Raw genomic sequence first — 18,103 nt, 5'->3', positions numbered from 1 at the left:
TTTTTAAGATTCCACATGTAAGTGATATCATCCAGTATTTTTCTCTGACTTATTTCACCTAGCATAATGCCCTCCTAGTCCATCCATGTTGCTGCAAATGGCAAATTTTCAATTTTTTTTCATTGTTTAAAAACTTATTTATTAAATTTTCAATTTTTTTAAATGGCTGAGTAAAATTCCATTGTGTGTATACACACACACACTTTCTTTACCTATTCAGCTATGGATAAGATTGCTTTCATATCTTGGCACTGTAAACAGTGTTGCTAGGAACATTGGGGTGCATGTACCCTTTTGAATTAGTTTTAAAATCCAACTCTTAACTGAGGCACACAGGCCTTTCTTATCTGTCCCTTGCTTTCCTTTCTACCTCCAACTCTGGCCCTCCCTTCCCCACCAGGCCTACAGCGCTCCAACTCTGCCATCCTCTGGCTCCATGCCTTTGGCACTGCTGCTTCTTTTGACTAGGATGTCTCCTCTTTCTCACTCATTGGTAAGTCCCTGCTCACTTCTCACACATCAGCAGCTGTGTCACCTCTCCTGCAACACACCCTGTCTCCCTTTTCCTAGGGCCACCTTCCCACCTCAACCCGCCTCGCAGAGAGGATTACAGATCCTTTGCTACTCATCACCCCTATACTCAGAACCCACAACAGCCTGGTCTGCCTGAGCTAGTGTCATCTGGGGGGATGATGTCTAGCACCTTCAGGGCAGGAACTATCTTCTTACAAGTGCTCGGTAAATGTTTGTTGCTAAATTTTGAGCAAGGAAGAAACACACCGATGCATCAGGAAATATAAAAGCTTTCCTGGGAGTAAGTTCTAAAAGCACTGGGCTGTAATAGAGAACAAGGTTTTCTTCTAAACATCTCATCCCTCAAGTGAGGACCTAGAGCAGGAGAACAGACAATTCAAGGCTAGTATTCCTTGTTGCTAAGGATGGATTCACGTGCTTTGGAAACTTGAAAAGTGACAAATAAGGCTAATGCTCTATGATGACAGGTGAGAAACGTCAGCAGCAGCAGCAGGCTTGCCTGGACGGAACACAACCATCTTACCTCCCTCGTCCTCAGCCCCAGACAGACACGCAGACTAAATAATTCAATCTCAGATGCTAGACATCACTTTCAGCCCAACAAGGGTTTGTGCTGACCAACTGCTGGATTCAGGTGGGACAGTAATGACTTTCTATAGATAAATTTAAAACTTTCTGTGATATACAGGCTGAAATTTGGCCTTCTAATATGTCAACCTTAATTTTTTATTTAACTTTGACGGCTAGAAAAATTTACTAAAAATTTTGGGGGAAACATTAAGATTCTATGAAATGGATTATAGAGTTTTCATATAACAGTTATTATTAACTGCTGTGTATCAGTCAATCTGTCTTATAATTTAAGGCAGTTTGACAAGGCACCAAATGAAGTGTCACACTAGTGGAAGATAAATACCACATTTTAAGTTTTACAATATTAAGAAATAATGTGGGTGATGTAAAAGTTATGTTAAATTTTTGCAGGAAAAAAACTGTTTACATTATGGAACAAAAGGCAGGATCAAGGCAGAAGAGAAGAGAAAGCAAACTGATGGTTTAAATACCACAATCATAAAGACTTTTAAGCAGCAGACTTGTCATCATGTTAGAACTACCAATATTCTTTTATAAAAGATCAGAATCTCACTGCTGAGCTCAGCTGTCAAAGTGATTGTAAGTGAAATTTTTTTTTTTTTTGTCTTTTTGCCTTTTCTAGGGCCGCTTCCTGCGACATATGGAGGTTCCCAGGCTAGGGGTCTAATTGGAGCTATAGCCGCCGACCTACGCCAGAGCCACAGCAACACAGGATCTGAGCCGCGTCTGCAACCTACACCACAGCTCACGGCAACGCTGGGTCCTTAACCCACTGAGCAAGGCCAGGGATCGAACCTGCAACCTCATGGTTCCTAGTCGGATTTGTTAACCACTGTGCCATGACGGGAACTCCTGCAAGTGAAATTTTAACAGCCTGCTGTCTCCTCTAGAAACTCAGCTGGGTAATGCCTGTGCCCATTTTTAATGTTCAAACGGGCAACTTCAAAGGGAAAAAGAAAAAATTTTAAATCTTAATAGTTACAACAATAAACGGTCACAAAGAATGGTCTGTTGAAGGTACCTTGAGCTTACTCACAGAGAAGCAAACCTAAACTGGGGTGACTGGAACCAGAGCCTTGGTACCAGCAGAGGCCCTTTGTGCCCATCCGCCTCTTCAGGGAGTCCAGACGAATTTGGCTGAGCCCCTTCCATTTCTCAGATCTCCAGTATTGATCAATGACACTGAGTTTTATTTGGTGGATGTGTAACAGGCGGAAGATACTGGGTGGGGATTGGGGTGCTGGTTGAAAGATACCTGGGAATAACCTCTCAGTGGAGATGCTGGGGGTAGGGAGGACTCAATTGAAAGATGCTGGGGGTTTGCTCAGTTGAAAGAGATTGAATGGTCTGGGTTGAGTTAGGTAAGAGGCTTATATGACACTTTTCCTCAAGGCAGTTGCCTTAAGAGAGTTTGTCAGGATAGAGTGAAAGAATTACATCAGAGTGTTTGCTTTGAAGAAAAGGCACAAAGACTCCTCCCAGGTGGCTACAGCTTTCTCAGGTGACTGAGAAATTTATGGGAGTGGTGGAAGCCAAGTCCTCCCACCGTCTAGTGGGCCCATAGGGAAACCCACTCATTAACTGAAAGCCAGCTCAACCGGGGACTTGAATGAGAACTGGCCATTTGGCGATCTGAGCACCTGTGTCCTAGAGGCCACTGGGAGAACCTGAGACACCTAAGAGGGGGCTGAAGCAACTCTGGGTAAAAACCTAGAGAAGTTAAGGTCTCAGGCAGCACACTGGCCCACCACACAATGTCATCAGCAAACTTTATCCCTGACAAATTCAACTTTAAAATGGGAAACAGAGTCTCTCAAATAGAGAAATGAGGGGTGTCAGGAAGCCAGCTTCCAACTAATACCTCAGCCAGGTTTATGTATGAACAAAACTTTAACTTGCAAGTATCTACTAAATTGGGTATTAAAGGAAATGTTCTGCCCTAAAAATAGCCAAAATGGGCTCTTTTATTGCATGTGCAGTTGTTAGAAAAAGACTGCTTAGGAAAAAAAAAAAAATCTTTCCAGAATTCTGTCTCTGAGGGAACAAGTCCTATGGGACAACTTGCTTCCTCTCCCTGTGCCTTGAGGCCAGAGCTCTCAGGAACACTTATCTTATCTAGACCATCTCTAATTCCTCAGACTGAAAAAAAAAGGGGGATGGGGGAAGAAGTCTCTTTAAAACTTATTCAACTGTAATTTATACACTAGTGAGTTTTACATTGTGATATCTGACTCATGACTAAGCTTAGAAAATGAATCTATGAGATCTCTGGTTGTGTCTGCCTATGTGTGTGCATTATATATGTCTTAATCTTTGGATGGTATTATCACAATTAATTTGTAAATAAGCTCTACTTAAATAAGCTCTACTTAAATAAGCTCTTCCTTAATTAAAGGAAATAAGTGCCTAAATAAATTCTCAAAAATACAGAAGTTAATTAGCCAGAATTAATTTTAGGTTTATGTGAACTAGGAAATATCTAGCATCAAACTAATGTCAGTATTAAAGTTTGTTGATACAATTAATATAGACAGATCTTTAGAGTCGTCAACATTAAGCACAATATCTTTATTGAACCTAGGTTTAATAGGAATTAAATACGATCTTATCACTATTGCAAAATTGCCAGCAAGAAAGATAACTTGGTATGATGAAATTTTTATAAGTAAATTAAATGCAAGTGAGATAAGAGCTTTTTTTTTCCCTTTCTTTTTAGGGCTGCACCTGAGGCATATGGAAGTTCCTAGGCTAGGGATTGAATGGGAGCTACAGCTGCCGGCCTACACCACAGCCACAGCAAGATAGCATAGCATCCAAACCACGTCTCATGGCCCAGCTACATAGCAAAGCCAGATCCTTAGTGAGGCCAGGGATCAGACCCGCAGACTCCCGGATACTAGTCGGGTTCTTAACCTGCTGAGCCACAACTAGAACTCCCAAGATAGGAGCTTTTGGATGAACTCTTTAGGAATAATTGTTTTAGGAATATCTACTTAATAACGAGCTCTCCAGATATTGGTAACATGAAAATTTAGAGTTGTGCTAAATTTAAATTAAGTTACATGATGGAAGTTTATTCCCAAATAAAATAAGATACTGAGACATCAATTACTAAAGAGAGAAACCAAAGGTATTTAGGTATGTTTGGTGCTACCCTGAGATGCTCTCTGTAAGAAAACACATATTTTTAGAAATTACTGGTACTTATGTTTACCAATCTACAGACTGCTTATATTAGAAGACTGTCCATAGTTACTTAAGGAAAGTTGGATTTGTGTTTTCAGTAAAGAAGGTATAAGGAATGGAATTGCATTTTATTAAGGGAAAAGAAAGTATGTCTCTCTTATAGCTTATTGTTTTGGATGGAAAAATAGGGACAGAAAGTGATGGAAGGTTTGTGGGAAGTGAACACTGAGAAAAGAGTTTTGTGCATGGTCAGGACTGACCTAAGTTTAGAATAAATTTAATTAAGTTAATTTTAAAAGTAAGCTGGTGCAAAACTTGAATTTGGCTTTTCTCTCTTAGAAGAAAACAAGGTTTTCTCGAAACGCTATTTCCGATAACAGATTATGTGAAGTCCTTTGCCTTTAAGTGATCTGTATTTGCTTTTGAGATCTCTTTGGTAACTTTGATTAAGGGAAAAGTATCACCCACAGTGATCTATGATTCTACATAACCAAGTATTTTTTAAACTCTGATATTTTTGATGGACTTTCTATCAAATTCTAATTAAAGTTCTTTGACTTGATAACTCTGGATGCCCCTGAGGCATCTCAGAGGAAAAAAGCAATGTTAAATTAACTAGGATTATTTGGTATGTTAAAATACATGGAGAACATTATCAAAATGAGTGATAAGCCTCCTCAGATTATACAGATGAATAAATGATATTAATATAGACATTCTAGGGATTATATAGTTTCTGAAATGTGGATATGTCCTGGTATTATAATTGTAGTTATTATCTTAAAATGCTGTATGTCACAGCAGTAACAAGGTTTCTTTGTCAACTGCATTGTAATCTGATTTTATTTATTTATTTATTTTTTTGTCTTTCATCTTTTTAGGGCCGCCCCTGTAGCACACGTAGGTTCCCAGGCTAGGGGTCTAATCTGAGCTGTAGCTGCCAGCCTACACCACAGCCACACCAGATCCGAGCCACGTCTGCAACCTACACCACAGCTCACGGCAACGCTGGGTCCTTAACCCACTGAGCAAGGCCAGGGATGGAACCTGCAACCAACCTCATGGTTCCTAGTCGGATTCGTTTCTGCTGCACCACGATGGGAACTCCGTAATCTGATTTTAAACATGCCTTCTTAAGTCTTTTGTCGTTACAGACAGTTAATGGTTTTACTCTGATGCCTTTGCAAAAACTGTTTCTTCATCAAGAGCTATAGAAAGGATTTTTTTTCCTTTTATTCTTTTTCTCTTTATTTTTAAGGTGGCACCTGTGACATATGGAAGTTCCTACGCTAGGGGTCGAATCAGAGCTGCAGCTGCTGGCCTATGCCACAAACAGCCACAGCAATGCAAGATCCAAGCTGCATTTTCAACTTATCATCACACCTCACAGCAACGCCAGATCCTTAACCCACTGAGTGAGGCCAGGGATCGAACCCCCATCCTCAGAGACACCATATTGAGTTCTTAACCTGCTGAGCCACAATGGGAACTCCTAAAAAGGACTTTTTGAAAAATACAAGTTTCTGACTTTCAGACCAGCTGGGTAAGAAATTAATTCTAATAGGAAATCGGATAGCTTCATAAACTGTTAACAAAATGGATTAGTTACACTGGACTGAGAGAACGGATGAGTATGATTATAATTTTTTTGGTTTCTATCATAACTAGTATTGGTTTTTAATCTGTGTTTTCCAGGTTTAGAGCTAATTATGACTCATAGCAATTTGGTAAATTATACTTTTGTAAACAGAACGGAAACATTTCTCTTTTCTTTCTACCTGGTCCTTCCAGAGACTGGAAACTCAGGTTCCCAGCAGTAGATAAATTAGGAAGGCCACTTCGCATGTGGATTACCGGAATCTCAAGGTATTTTGGAGATTTTGAAAAGGGAGGAATTCACCTTAATCTGTAAAGCGAAATCTCTGCCAAGCCCTTGGAATGACTTTCCTAGCCCTGAGAGGCCTTTAAAACTCAGTCTGAGATTCCTTATAAAAGTTCTAACAAAGCATCCCCCCCCTTTTTTTAAAGAAAGCCTATATGATCAATTGTGTTTATATAAATCATCAGGTCAAGTTTGTTGAGATGAGACTTTGTTTGCAAACAAATTAGTCTTAGTTTGGCTATATTCAATAAAAATGAGAGTAATTATAGAGAGAAAGAGATGTTTCAATGGACATCTGTTAATCTCATTCTGTTAACTGAGGTCTGTATTCACTAAGATTCACTTCCCAGATAGTTCTCAGCTATTATGTTATACTGCTGCAAAGTTTAACTGAGCTTTTAAAAGGACATTCTAAGCTTATTTCTAAAGCTTATCACAGTCATCTATTTTTGGATGAAGATCAGATGCACCAGGACCTGCAACCAGGCGACTATGCATACTGGAAAAGACAGCATTTAAAGGACTACTGCCAAGCTGGATGGATAGGCCCTTGCTCAGTACAATTAGCTAGTTCATGAGCAGCAAAATTAAAGGGAATCGACTCCTGGATTCACAGAAAAGGTCCCCCCCCCCCGGGGGTGGGGGTCTATAGGGAGGACTACAAAATCGTCTTACAACAATGCTCACATGGAGAAGATGATGACATCAGCAGACAGCTGGCTCAAGATGCAGGACCTGACTCTATGATGACTTATAGTGCTTTCATGACTTCTGCGACTTTTTTTTTTTTTTTTTTTTTTTTTTTTTTTTTGTCTTTTTGCTATTTCTTTGGGCCGCTCCCGCGGCATATGGAGGTTCCCAGGCTAGGGGTCGAATAGGAGCTGTAGCCACTGGCCTACGCCAGAGCCACAGCAACGTGGGATCCGAGCCGCGTCTGCAACCTACACTACAGCTCAAGGCAACGCCAGATCCTTAACCCACTGAGCAAGGGCAGGGACCGAACCCGCAACCTCATGGTTCCTAGTCGGATTCGTTAACCACTGCGCCACGACGGGAACTCCCACTTCTGCGACTTTTGCATACAAATCAAATGTTTTTTTGAATCAGAGGCATGATCCTATGCTAATTTAAAAAACTAATCCAACTGTTGGGTTTGTGGTCAACTACCTGTGTTTAGTAGAAATACCGTGGTAGATTTCTCCCTTTCAAGGGTCTGACTGGATAGGACTCAGGAAATTATTTTATTACTAGGTGGGATTTTTCCGACTTGACCAATTAATAATACCTGCTCTGACCCTGAGCATAAATAAGAATTTTCTTTTGGGGTCATTCCAACTCAGTCTGAACAATGAGTTAAGTCTCAGTCGAAACTGTAACCTCCTGTTTATTAGAAAAGGAACCCCCCACGAAAATGTGGGATGGATTTATGTGGTTAATATCAGGCTATGGTCATTTAAGTTTATAAAGGCTCCCCTGCATTGGGAACAATTAAATCATACGAGGGATGATCAGTCTAGTAACATCAGGAAATCAGACCGGGTGCCTTATGATCAATGCCTACATATTACTACCCTTAGAGACAGTGGCTGGTATGGAACAGACTGGGTCAGATAACCAGAGATTCACTGGGTCACACCGTAATGGAACTCAGAGGATTTGTGGTACTAATTTATGGCTTTGGCTTCCCTTGGACTCAAGGCCATATATGTTAACAACTTAAAGATGACCCCAGCCAATCTACCATTGGTATGAGCCTGGTAGGTCAAGAGATTTGTATTCCACTGGTGTGACCATTTAGCAGCTATTTTTCTGCCTTCAGGAGGCTTGGAGAGTGTAATCAGCCATAGCAAAGCCTTAACAAAATTCACTCAACAGATTTTAAATGACAGTATCCAGGTTATTAGCCAAGTGAACTCTGAGGTCTCTAGGCTGCTTTAAGTGACCCACTCCCTAGTCTTGACAACATCTTTAAAAACTGGTTTGGCATAGGACGCTCTTGGCTTAAATATTTACTTATAACTCTATTAATGGTATTAGCTATATTGTTTGTATTTTGCCTGTTTTAGGATATTATTGTTTCGTATACTATCAAATCTGTGACTGAGCCTACAACAAAAATAATGATGACTAGGCGATTTGAAGCAGTTCATCAATATATAGTTCTTTACCAGATCAATGATTGCAACAGCGTAACTTTAGATATGGGAAGATGCAACAAGAGGGAGTATTTTCCTGGACCGTAACAGACTAATAAAAACAAGTGGTCCAGTTAATACGGCCAGTCCAGTAGTAGCACATTGAGAGGCCTATCAATGAAATCTTTGCCAGACGTGGGAATGAGCATTCCTAACACTGTGGGATGAAATGGTTTTAAAATGCTTCCCAAAACTATGGTCGAATTTATGGCCATGGGGGAGCCCTGTGAACTGGAGATCGGAACTTGTCATCTGCCTCTACATGGATTGAATGATGAGCCACTGCAGCTGCTGACCCTCAACAGCCCCTTCAAGGAGCTCAGGGTGGAGATCAGGAGGCAGGCACTCTGTGCTCTGGGAAAACTGGCAAAACAGGTCTTCAGATAGATATTTTCAGAAGACTTGATGAGCCCAATTCTTGCATCTCCTCATATCTAGAAAAGCACTAAACTCTTTCATGCACTAAAATACTCATTGTGACTAGTAGTAACCTTCTTGAGACTAGCAAACTTCTGTAAAAATGTGTGCTTGGTTGCATGTGTCTCCCCTTTCACCTTTATCCCACATATACTGACATTTCCCTCCTACCGCTCTGGAGTGGTATTTCAGAGCTATCTAAAATGCTGCCTCCTGGGCTGTAGTTCTCATTTTGCCCCAAATAAAACCGATCTCTCAACTTTTAGGTTATCTCATCTTTTAGGTTGTGCATGTTTTTTATGTTGACACCATACAAACAAGGTGTCTTTCCCCACCCTATCTTAATTTACCACTAGTGAACAGACCTGGGCTCCCGGGAACTCGGATGCAATCTGGGCGATGTCATGGAAACTCTCCTTATCACTGAAGAAGCGTTCAGCAGCTGCTCCCTTCCCCATGAAGTGAATGAAGGCTTCCTCCAGATCATTCCTTGAATGCAGCTCGGTGTGATCTTTCCCAGTCCCCGGATTCAAGCCAAGTGCCTGCAAGAGCTTCACTCCTGACAGCACTACATCCACACACGCATTGACTCTGGAAGGAAGGAAGAGACAGTGTGAAAGAAACAGGAGCACTGGGGCAGCTACTTGGCATTTAACAACAACAGGGAAAGGTTTCAGAGGCCTCCTGTGTTCAAAGAGAAAAACAGATGAAATGGATCTGAAACCTGAACTGGAAAGTAAATAGCATATGGCAGGAGGATTACTTTATCTGGGTGTATGTCTAAGGATCAGAATACAAGACGGTGCAACAGTTTGGCAAATTTTTATGCTAGTGACAAAGAAAGAAGAGAGGTGCTTATTAGCATTTCAGAATGAAGCCATCCTGGTAACACAAACATAGCACTTCTGAGAAAACACTGGCAGTGCCAAACTGTCAGGATTTATTCTGGCTGTGTTTCTTGGGCAAGTCACTTTTCTTTCTCTTTGTCTCAGTTTCCTCATCTATAAAATGGTATTAACAGGAGTATTTAACTCATAGAGCTGCTGTGAAAACAAAACAAGTTAACACGTGCTTATTAGGAACACTGCTTGCTCTAGAGATAGCAAAATAAAATTTTGGCCAAGGGCCATCTTCCCTCCAAAGACACATAACAATAGTGGTAAATTACACTAACCCTTAAATGTCTAAAAACTCCAAGCTGAAACTCTTAGAGCTGAGTAGGCCCTTAAAGACTTGGATGCACCTGCAGCCTTGTAACAACTCATCACTTGGCAGGTATTCACTGGATGGATCCATGAACTGCAAAGGCTGGTAAGAGGCTGGTGGGTGCTACACACTAAGGCTGTCTGACATGGCCTTTCCTACATGCACATGGACAAGTTCTGGCTTACATTTTCAGTGTTTCTTTGCTAAAAGCCATCCCTTAGGGGAGAAGTTCTGAATACTTTGGGTAGCTAGATGAGGTCTTCCTGCCTCCCCATGGGCACCTTTATTCCTGCCTCTGCCTATTGGGGATGTCATCCTTGCCAGTGGGGCTGGATGACCAACTGAAACAGCTTCTGGTGACAGGGTGGCTGGGCTTCCAAGTTAATTCCGAGCAGCTGTGAAACCAGAACGTAGATTCATCAATAGAGACGGCACAATGGATTGGATTTAAGAATATAATATTATAGCTATGATGCTTCCCTTCTAGTCTCCTTAAAAAAAAAAAACCTTTTTTTTTTTTTTTTTTTTTTTGTCTTTTGTCCTTTTTTAGGGCTGCACTCACGGCATATGGAGGTTCCCAGGCTAGGGGTCTAACTGGAGCTGGAGCTGCCGGCCTACACCACAGCAACACCAGATCTAAGACCCATTGGCAACCTACACCACAGCTCACGGCAATGCTGGATCCTTAACTCACTGAGCAAGACCAGGGATCGAACCCAGAACCTCATCGTTCCTAGTCGGATTTGTTTCTGCTGCGCCACAAGAGAACTCCTTAAAAAAATCTCTTGATCACCAAATCATTAATGGTGGTGAACTCCAAAATAAGGACTGAGACTAGGGTAAGGGAGAGGAATTTTATTTTCATTAGATGTATTTCTAACCTTCACAAGTATGCATTACTTTTAGCTTAACAAATAACAGTGTTTAGAAGGTTCTCATGTGGGCTAGATGTTATGTACATCATTCAAGGAAGGTATACAAGGGTAAGGAAGAGACATTCCTCCTTGTAACCCAAACTGACTGCATCCTCACCATAAGGATTCTTTTATTAATTCCCAAGGTTTTGAATAGGTTTTTGCCTACCACGCAACATTTAAATACTGCAATGTCCTTATTCTTTTTTTTTTTTTTTTCTTTTTAGGGCTGCACCTGTGGAGGTTCCCAGGCTAGGGGTCAAATCAGAGCCTCAGCTGCTGGCCTACACCACAGCCACAGCAATCAAGGATCTGAGCCTCGTCTGCAACCTACACCACAATTCACAGCAACGCCGGATTCTTTAACCCACTGAGTGAGGCCAGGGATCGAACCTGCAACCTCATGGTTCCTAGTCGAATTTATTTCTGCTGAGCCACGACGGGAACTCTGTATTCTTTTAAAAATCGAACACACAGGAGTTTCCACTGTGGCTCAGCAGGTTAAGGACCTGATGTTTTCTCTCTGAGGGTGCAGGTTTGATCTCTGGCCTCACTCAGTGGGTTACAGGTCCCACATTGCTGTGGCTGTGGTGTAGGCTGGCAGCTGTGGCTCCCGATTGTTTCTGGCCTGGGAACTTCCATATGCTGCAGGTGCAGCTCTATAAAACAAACCAAAAAAAAAAAAAAAAAAACCCATGTATAATTACTCTAGTCAATTGGAAAAGCATAATCTAAGAGCGAGTATGAATTTCAGCATACAAAACCCATGGATGCGCAGGTAGCGGGTGCTCAACAATGTTTCAAACACATTCCTTTCACAGTCTTACATGATAAGGAAGCAAACCTATCTTGTAAACAGGTCTCAATTCAACCTCGCGCAGACTGCCCTTTTTTCTTCTGGATGCAACACTGGATGTCTGAAGGGTAGAATCCTAACAGGAATCTGGGGATTTCTGGCTCTCAGACTCTAGCAGGCTCCTGAGGTTCATACAGCGAGAGTTTGGACTCTCAATATTGAGGGACACTATTCCCACCAAGCAGCGCTAACTAGAAAATGTATCCAAACGGATTTGGGTCCTGAGTGTGGACAACAGATACTTAGATACTGAGGGATATACCTACATTTGGAAATAATGGCTTCAAAAATGACTTCAATAAACACATCACCTCTGTATCTAGTTGTGCTGAGATCTTAAAAAGAGTCTGGTTCTTTAAAGATGAGACTGGAGGAAGTTGAACTTGCAAAACTTACAAGACATTGCTGAAAGGAACAATATTTTGCAGCATATTTTGCAACACACCACAAATCCCAACAGAACTAATTTTGAGTTAAAACAATGTAACTACCCACAGGAACATTTTGCATCCCTAACCTAATCATGTCATGAATATTAAAGGAAAAAAATTTTATTTGATAGCGTTTTATAATAAAAAAGATCACTGAACATCTACCATGTGCCAGATACCAAAGTTCTTTTACGTGTGCTTTTTGGTTATATTTTATAATATTTCAACCAGAACAAGAATCTTTCTCTGCACTTACCTCAATTCAACAGCATATTTAAATGTAAACAAACACACTACCTAAGGTGTTTTATTATCAGGGAAAATAAAGGGAAGGAGGACATAAATGAACCAGAAGACAAAATTATGCTCATTTGACACTTAGGCAGAATTTTCGCAGTTCAGTAAGAAGTGGATACAACATTACAATGTGAGTTTTGAGAAAACACAGACACAGATGAAACAACTGGAAAATAAAGCAAGGCAACAAATGCTGAATGCCCAAACAAGTGGCTATGCTAGCAGAGAGGGCTCTGGGAGCTAGGGCTACAAGGCAGATTATTGAAGACTTGTCAGAGGTGGGTTGGGGACAGGGGACAGTCTCCCCTTCTAGATCATAAATTCCACAAAGGCAAGGATGGTGGTTGTTATCACCTCTCTTCTGTTTCATCATCTGTAAAACATTTCCTAAAGTTCTTTCTAGGTTTCATACTGTACCTGAGGCATGGTGAGAGCTAATCATAATCACTCTAAGATACAGAACCATAGAGAAAAACCCAAGAGGGCTGGAGCAGCAATCTTAGGTGGTACCCTGGACAGTGCTCTGAACAGAGAAAGAAGGCAGGCATTTTCAGAGAGACCACAGCACTCTGCAAAACGTTTAAGGTAGGGAAGCAGTCATCACCGCTTTCTGCTGAGAAAAGTGAGGCGAGGGGTTAACTAACATTCCAAAGGTCATGACTGGAGGAGCCTAATTTCAAAAATATCAGATTTATCTGATACTGAAAGCCACACAGGGAGTGCACACAAGCAAAGATGTGGATGAAGGGATTAACATTGTGTCTGGACCCAACAGGAATGCTGATCCAGTTAGAAGAGACTCTGAACAGGGGAGAAGAGCAGGCAGGTATCAAAGATCAGAGTGAAGCCAGGTATGGGGGAACGAACACTAGGATGAGGGGTTCATCATTCACCCAGTAAGCCTTAGGACCAGAGTCTGATTCTGAGGCAGGGGAGGCAGTACACGTTTTAGAAAGATGTGGCAGTGGGCTGGCCACTGACCATCCTCCTGAAACCTCTCCTACCCTTTATTTCTCTGGTCCTTTCCCACCAGCCCCTTACCTCCCAAATTCCACCTTTGCCATTTACCTTTCCTTATTGTTCTCCTCCTAAGGGATGCTGTCCAGTCTCTGGCTTCAATCCAAGGGCTGCCAACCCTGCTCAATGTGCTTCTTAACACCAGCCTCTTGGTATCAGCAGCTGATGGCTGAGCTTCCACTAAAATTCCACAGGAATGGACATTTCCCCTCCTCTGAAACCAAACTGATTACCTTCCACCACAAATGTGTTCCTTTTTCTTAATCTTTCTTCATGGCAACAGCGTGACAGGAACATGGAGCCAACAATGGGTTCAAGCTGCACCTCTGACACTTGACAGCTATGTTATCTTGGGTAAATCAATATTTTGAAGCTCCAGTTTACTGTCTGTGAAAACTGGATGACAATATCTGTACCTGCCTACATAAGGTTGTTACGAACCACTTTATTATTTGTTTTAATGGCTGCACCTGCAGCATATGGAAGTTCTCAGGCTAGGGGCTGAATTGGAGCTGTAGCCACTGGCCTATGCTACAGCCACACTGGATCTGAGCCACATCTGTGACCAAGCTGCAGCTTGTGGCAGTGTTGGATCTTTAACCCACTGAGAGAGACTAGAGATCAAACCGGCATCCTCAGAGAGACAACACTGGGTCCTTAACCTGCTGTGCCACAAAAGGAACTCCAACCTGTCATTTTTTAATGCCTCTATTTACCACATCCAACCTGTTATCAAATCCCACCTGTTTAGCACCATTGCCAAAAAAGAAAAATATCTACAGCCTCTTAAAAAAAAAAAATGCATTGGCGCATAGTTGATTACAACACTGCATTAGTTTCAGGTTTACAGCAAAGCAAAGCAGTTATACATATATCCTCTATGGCCTCTTAAGTAGTCAAGACTTTCCTCTTTGTGAATCACATTCAATTATGTGTTTTGAGGGAGTGTGTGAAAGACAGGGTGACTATACGCATTTTCCCCGAAAGGTCAAACTATACCACGCCGGTCTCCACCCTACCCCCCACCCCCAAATGATATTCTGGTAGAAGTACTGCACCCACCTATTCCTTGCACATTTCCTTTTGGGTAATGAGATGTTGGTAACAACACATGTCTGTTACCCACAAAAATAATGGGAAGCAGTCAAACAGGTTAAAACCAGTGCTCAAATTTCACATTCCGCCAGTTACTCTCCGTGAAGAACTTAACATTATCTACCTGCTTATAAACCTTTACGGCTTTCCCATCACCTACTCTGATACAAAAGGCTCCTTTCAGCACCAGTTCTTTCCATCTGTCATGTGGCCAACCTGCTATTCCCAAACAAGCCATATACTTTTTCACATCTGGTTCTCTCCACCCAGGTGGGCTTATTTCCCCACAGTTTTGTGGGGAAATTCTATTTCTACTCCAGGGCCTGTCCCACGCAAGTCACTGTGGCAGAATGTACTTTCCAAGATGGCCACAAGATGTCCCATCCCACATGTTCTTTGTATAATGTGATGCTGCCATTCCTCCCAATCAGGTTCTACATCCCTTCCCCTTAAAATCATTTGTACCTGAGATTGTGGTAGAAGAGACACCATGTGTGTTTAAGTTTAGTTCATAAAAGGTATTAATGTTTCTGCTTGGTCTTCCTGGGGGCATTCTTTTTCCAAACCCTGTCATCGATCTGTGGGAAAGCTAAACAGCCACATAGAGAAACCAGGTGTAGGTGTTCAGGTGAAACCACAGCTGAGGTTGAAACTGACAACCACAATCAACCCTTAAGATGATTCCAGTCCCGGCCATCATCTGCTTGAGAATGCACAAAACCCCAAGTGAGAACTGCTCAGCTGAGCCCAACTGAACCTCCGAATCATGAAAATAAAATGACTGTTGTTTTAGGTTACTAGGTTTTGGGGCGATTTGTGACACAGCAATAGCAAATGGAATGTCACCTTCTCAGATGGAGCTTTTCCTGAAAACTCATCTTGGGAAGAATTAGTCATTCTTCTTTGGGACACAGGCTACCTGGCTTCTACCACTAGTTCAGCAAAGCACTTTTTGTAATTGTTATGGACAGCATTGCCCATCCCCATTGAAGCCCGACCCACAAATGCGACAGTATTTGCAGATAGGGACTATTTATGGAGGTAATTAAGGTTAAATGAGGCCATTATCCAATACAACTAGTGTCCATTTAAGAAGAGGAAGAGGCATCAGAAGTGCTCACCAACAGAGGAAAGGCAAGCACGTGGTGAGAAGACAGCCATCTGCAAGTCTGGAAGAGAGAACCTGCTCTTGACTACCTGCTTCTAGAACTGTGAGAAAATAAATGCCTGTTGTTTAAACCATGCAGTCTGGGGTGTCCTGTTGTGGTAGCCTGAGTAGACTAAGAATGAATATATTTGTTTCCAACAAATGAGGCTGGGACCTCCCTTCATCCATCCCTGTATCCTGAGAACCTAGCACAAACCTGACACACACCATGTAGCTGACGATTATTTGTCGAAGGAATGCGCACAAAGCCATTCAATTAAGGAAATTAAGGATCAATTAAGAGCAATTAAGCTGATAAGGTTGTAGATCAAAGAGCCTGAACTTGAAAGAGGTAAAAGATATTATCTGATGAAATAACAAATGTGCTGATATAAAAAAAAAATACTAGCTAACATTTGGTGTCTGCTCTTTAAAGCAGACACATACTAGATAACATGAATTATTTCATTTAATTTTCAGGATAGCCTGCACTATCCTTCCTGGCCCCAATACTCATAGGAACTAGTAGAGTCTGGGTAGAAGGCTTGCTCTTTGATTGATGCGTTTGAGGTGATGGCAAGATAGTCAACTCAGACTGAGACAAGATATTAGTGTAAAGGGAAAAATTACTTACATGCAGGAGGGGAATACAAAGAAAGGAGGCACTGTGATTTGGAAGAACCCTAAATATGCAATGTCACTGAAGTCAGGGGAAAAGAGTTTCAAGAAGGGCGTGCTTAACGCGTGGAAGGCTGCAGAGAGTGGACACTGAAGACTAAAAAAGGCAGCTGAATATGAGAAGCAACAAGTCAGCCGTAAGCTTTGAGAGAGAAGTTTCAGCAGAATAGTGTTCTCCAGACTCCGGCATCAAAGGACTACGCCATTACGGAGGGGGAAGCAAGACAGCTAACGGCAGCGACCACTCCTTTTTAAGTAGTTCAGCAGCAAGGGGAAGAACGCTGCCAGAGTAGTAAAATGAAGCATCTCTGACTGCAAAAGAGCGGTCGCTAGAGGAGCAGGTATTGGAATAAAAGAGGCTCGAACTTTAAGCAGTCAGGCTGAGCGGGATTTGCAAGAGTCGATTAGGCTGGTCCTACAGAGACAAGAAGGGCGCAGAGCCAGCCTAGAGGAAAAAGCAGTCTGTTGAGTCCCTGCAGCGGTGACGGATGGGGCTAGTCCCAAAAGTCCAACGCTTCTCGCCAAGGAGGCAGCGTGGACACTAGCGCCGAGGGGCCTCCAGCTGACCTCTGGGAACCTGTTTCTGCGCCGGCTCTACTTCCCAGCTCCCAAGCCGCCTGACGTCTGCCAAGGAGGCCAGGAGCGCCCGCGCCTCCTGGAGAGGCCCACAGAGGCAGACCTCGCAGGCACTCACCCCACGGCCACACGGCGCCAGCTCCGGGCCGGCCGCACGATGAGCGCGTCCCAGGCGGCTGCCAACCGGCCCTCAGGGGAGCCAGGTCCCAGGGGCGAGGGTACAGGCCCCAGCTGCAGCGAGTTCCACAGCGAGCGCAGCGCCGACCCCGGCAGCTGCGGCTCCAGCAGAAAGACGCAGCCCACCGCCAGCGCGAAGAAGCCGGCATACACTGAGCCGCGCCACAGCGCCATGGGAACGGAGGCGCTGGAGCAGCGATGTACAGCTCCCTTCCCGGCCCGCGCCTCTTCCGGGCTCTGCGTGCGCCGACGTCAACACGCGCGTCACGTCACGCCGGCGCGCCGAAGTCCTTTGGAGGGGCGGGGTGAGGGCGGGGGATGGGCGTGGCAGAGGAGCGGAAAACTGTCTTTCTCGGTCCAAATCCTGGCACTTGGGGGCGCTGTTCGGCGGCTCTGGGGGAGGTTGGACAAAGGCAGCAGTACAGGTCTGAGCGCTGTACCCCTTTCCAGAACTCCTCCAGTACCCCCAAAATAGAGGAACAAGGATACGTTTGTTTTCCCAGTAAGATGAAACAGATGGATTTTTTTATTACTCAAATGAATTTATCGCATCTGAAACAGATGGATTTTGAAGTCGCGGGTAAATCTCATGTTACTCTTTGAGCCAGTCTGCATCCCCAGTTGAGCTACGCCTGAAGTTCCTCAGAGGGTGCACAAATCACACTCTCCTCGCACCCTCCCTCCCCCTCCGTTTTAATCTGTTCCTAAGCCGGTCTGTCTATCATCCATTGTTTATAAAACTCATGCTTTTTCAGGCCGGGCGCTTGGCGCTCTCCGAAGGAATCAGATGGCAGCAGCGCTGCTGCGAGCCCTTGGGGCGCGCATGGCGTGGGGTGGGGGGAATGATCTTTTGTCCCTCTGGAGGGTGGTCGACCACCCTCTGTACCGGATCTGTACAGAG

The 18,103-nt window shown here is 43.2% G+C and overlaps 1 protein-coding gene across 2 annotated transcripts in view; it reads right to left on the bottom strand.

The window, feature by feature from the left end:
• ADPGK (ADP dependent glucokinase) overlaps nt 1–17,458 on the bottom strand; it is a 39,861-nt gene extending 22,403 nt beyond the window's left edge. The window contains exons 1-2 of one of the 2 annotated variants that reach the window (XM_021099100.1): nt 17,144–17,458; nt 9,174–9,399 (exon numbers count right to left, since the gene is read on the bottom strand). In XM_021099100.1, coding sequence (XP_020954759.1) covers nt 9,174–9,399; nt 17,144–17,376 — 459 coding nt within the window. In that variant the 5' untranslated portion in view covers nt 17,377–17,458. The remainder of the gene's footprint in view (nt 1–9,173; nt 9,400–17,143) is intronic. The other variant, XM_021099099.1, reaches the window with a different exon arrangement.

The sequence above is a fragment of the Sus scrofa genome, chromosome 7 (assembly GCF_000003025.6).
Source record: "Sus scrofa isolate TJ Tabasco breed Duroc chromosome 7, Sscrofa11.1, whole genome shotgun sequence".
Classification (NCBI taxonomy): domain Eukaryota; kingdom Metazoa; phylum Chordata; class Mammalia; order Artiodactyla; family Suidae; genus Sus; species Sus scrofa.
Note: the sequence above shows the minus strand (reverse complement) of the source record. Positions and strands in the feature narration are given on the sequence as shown.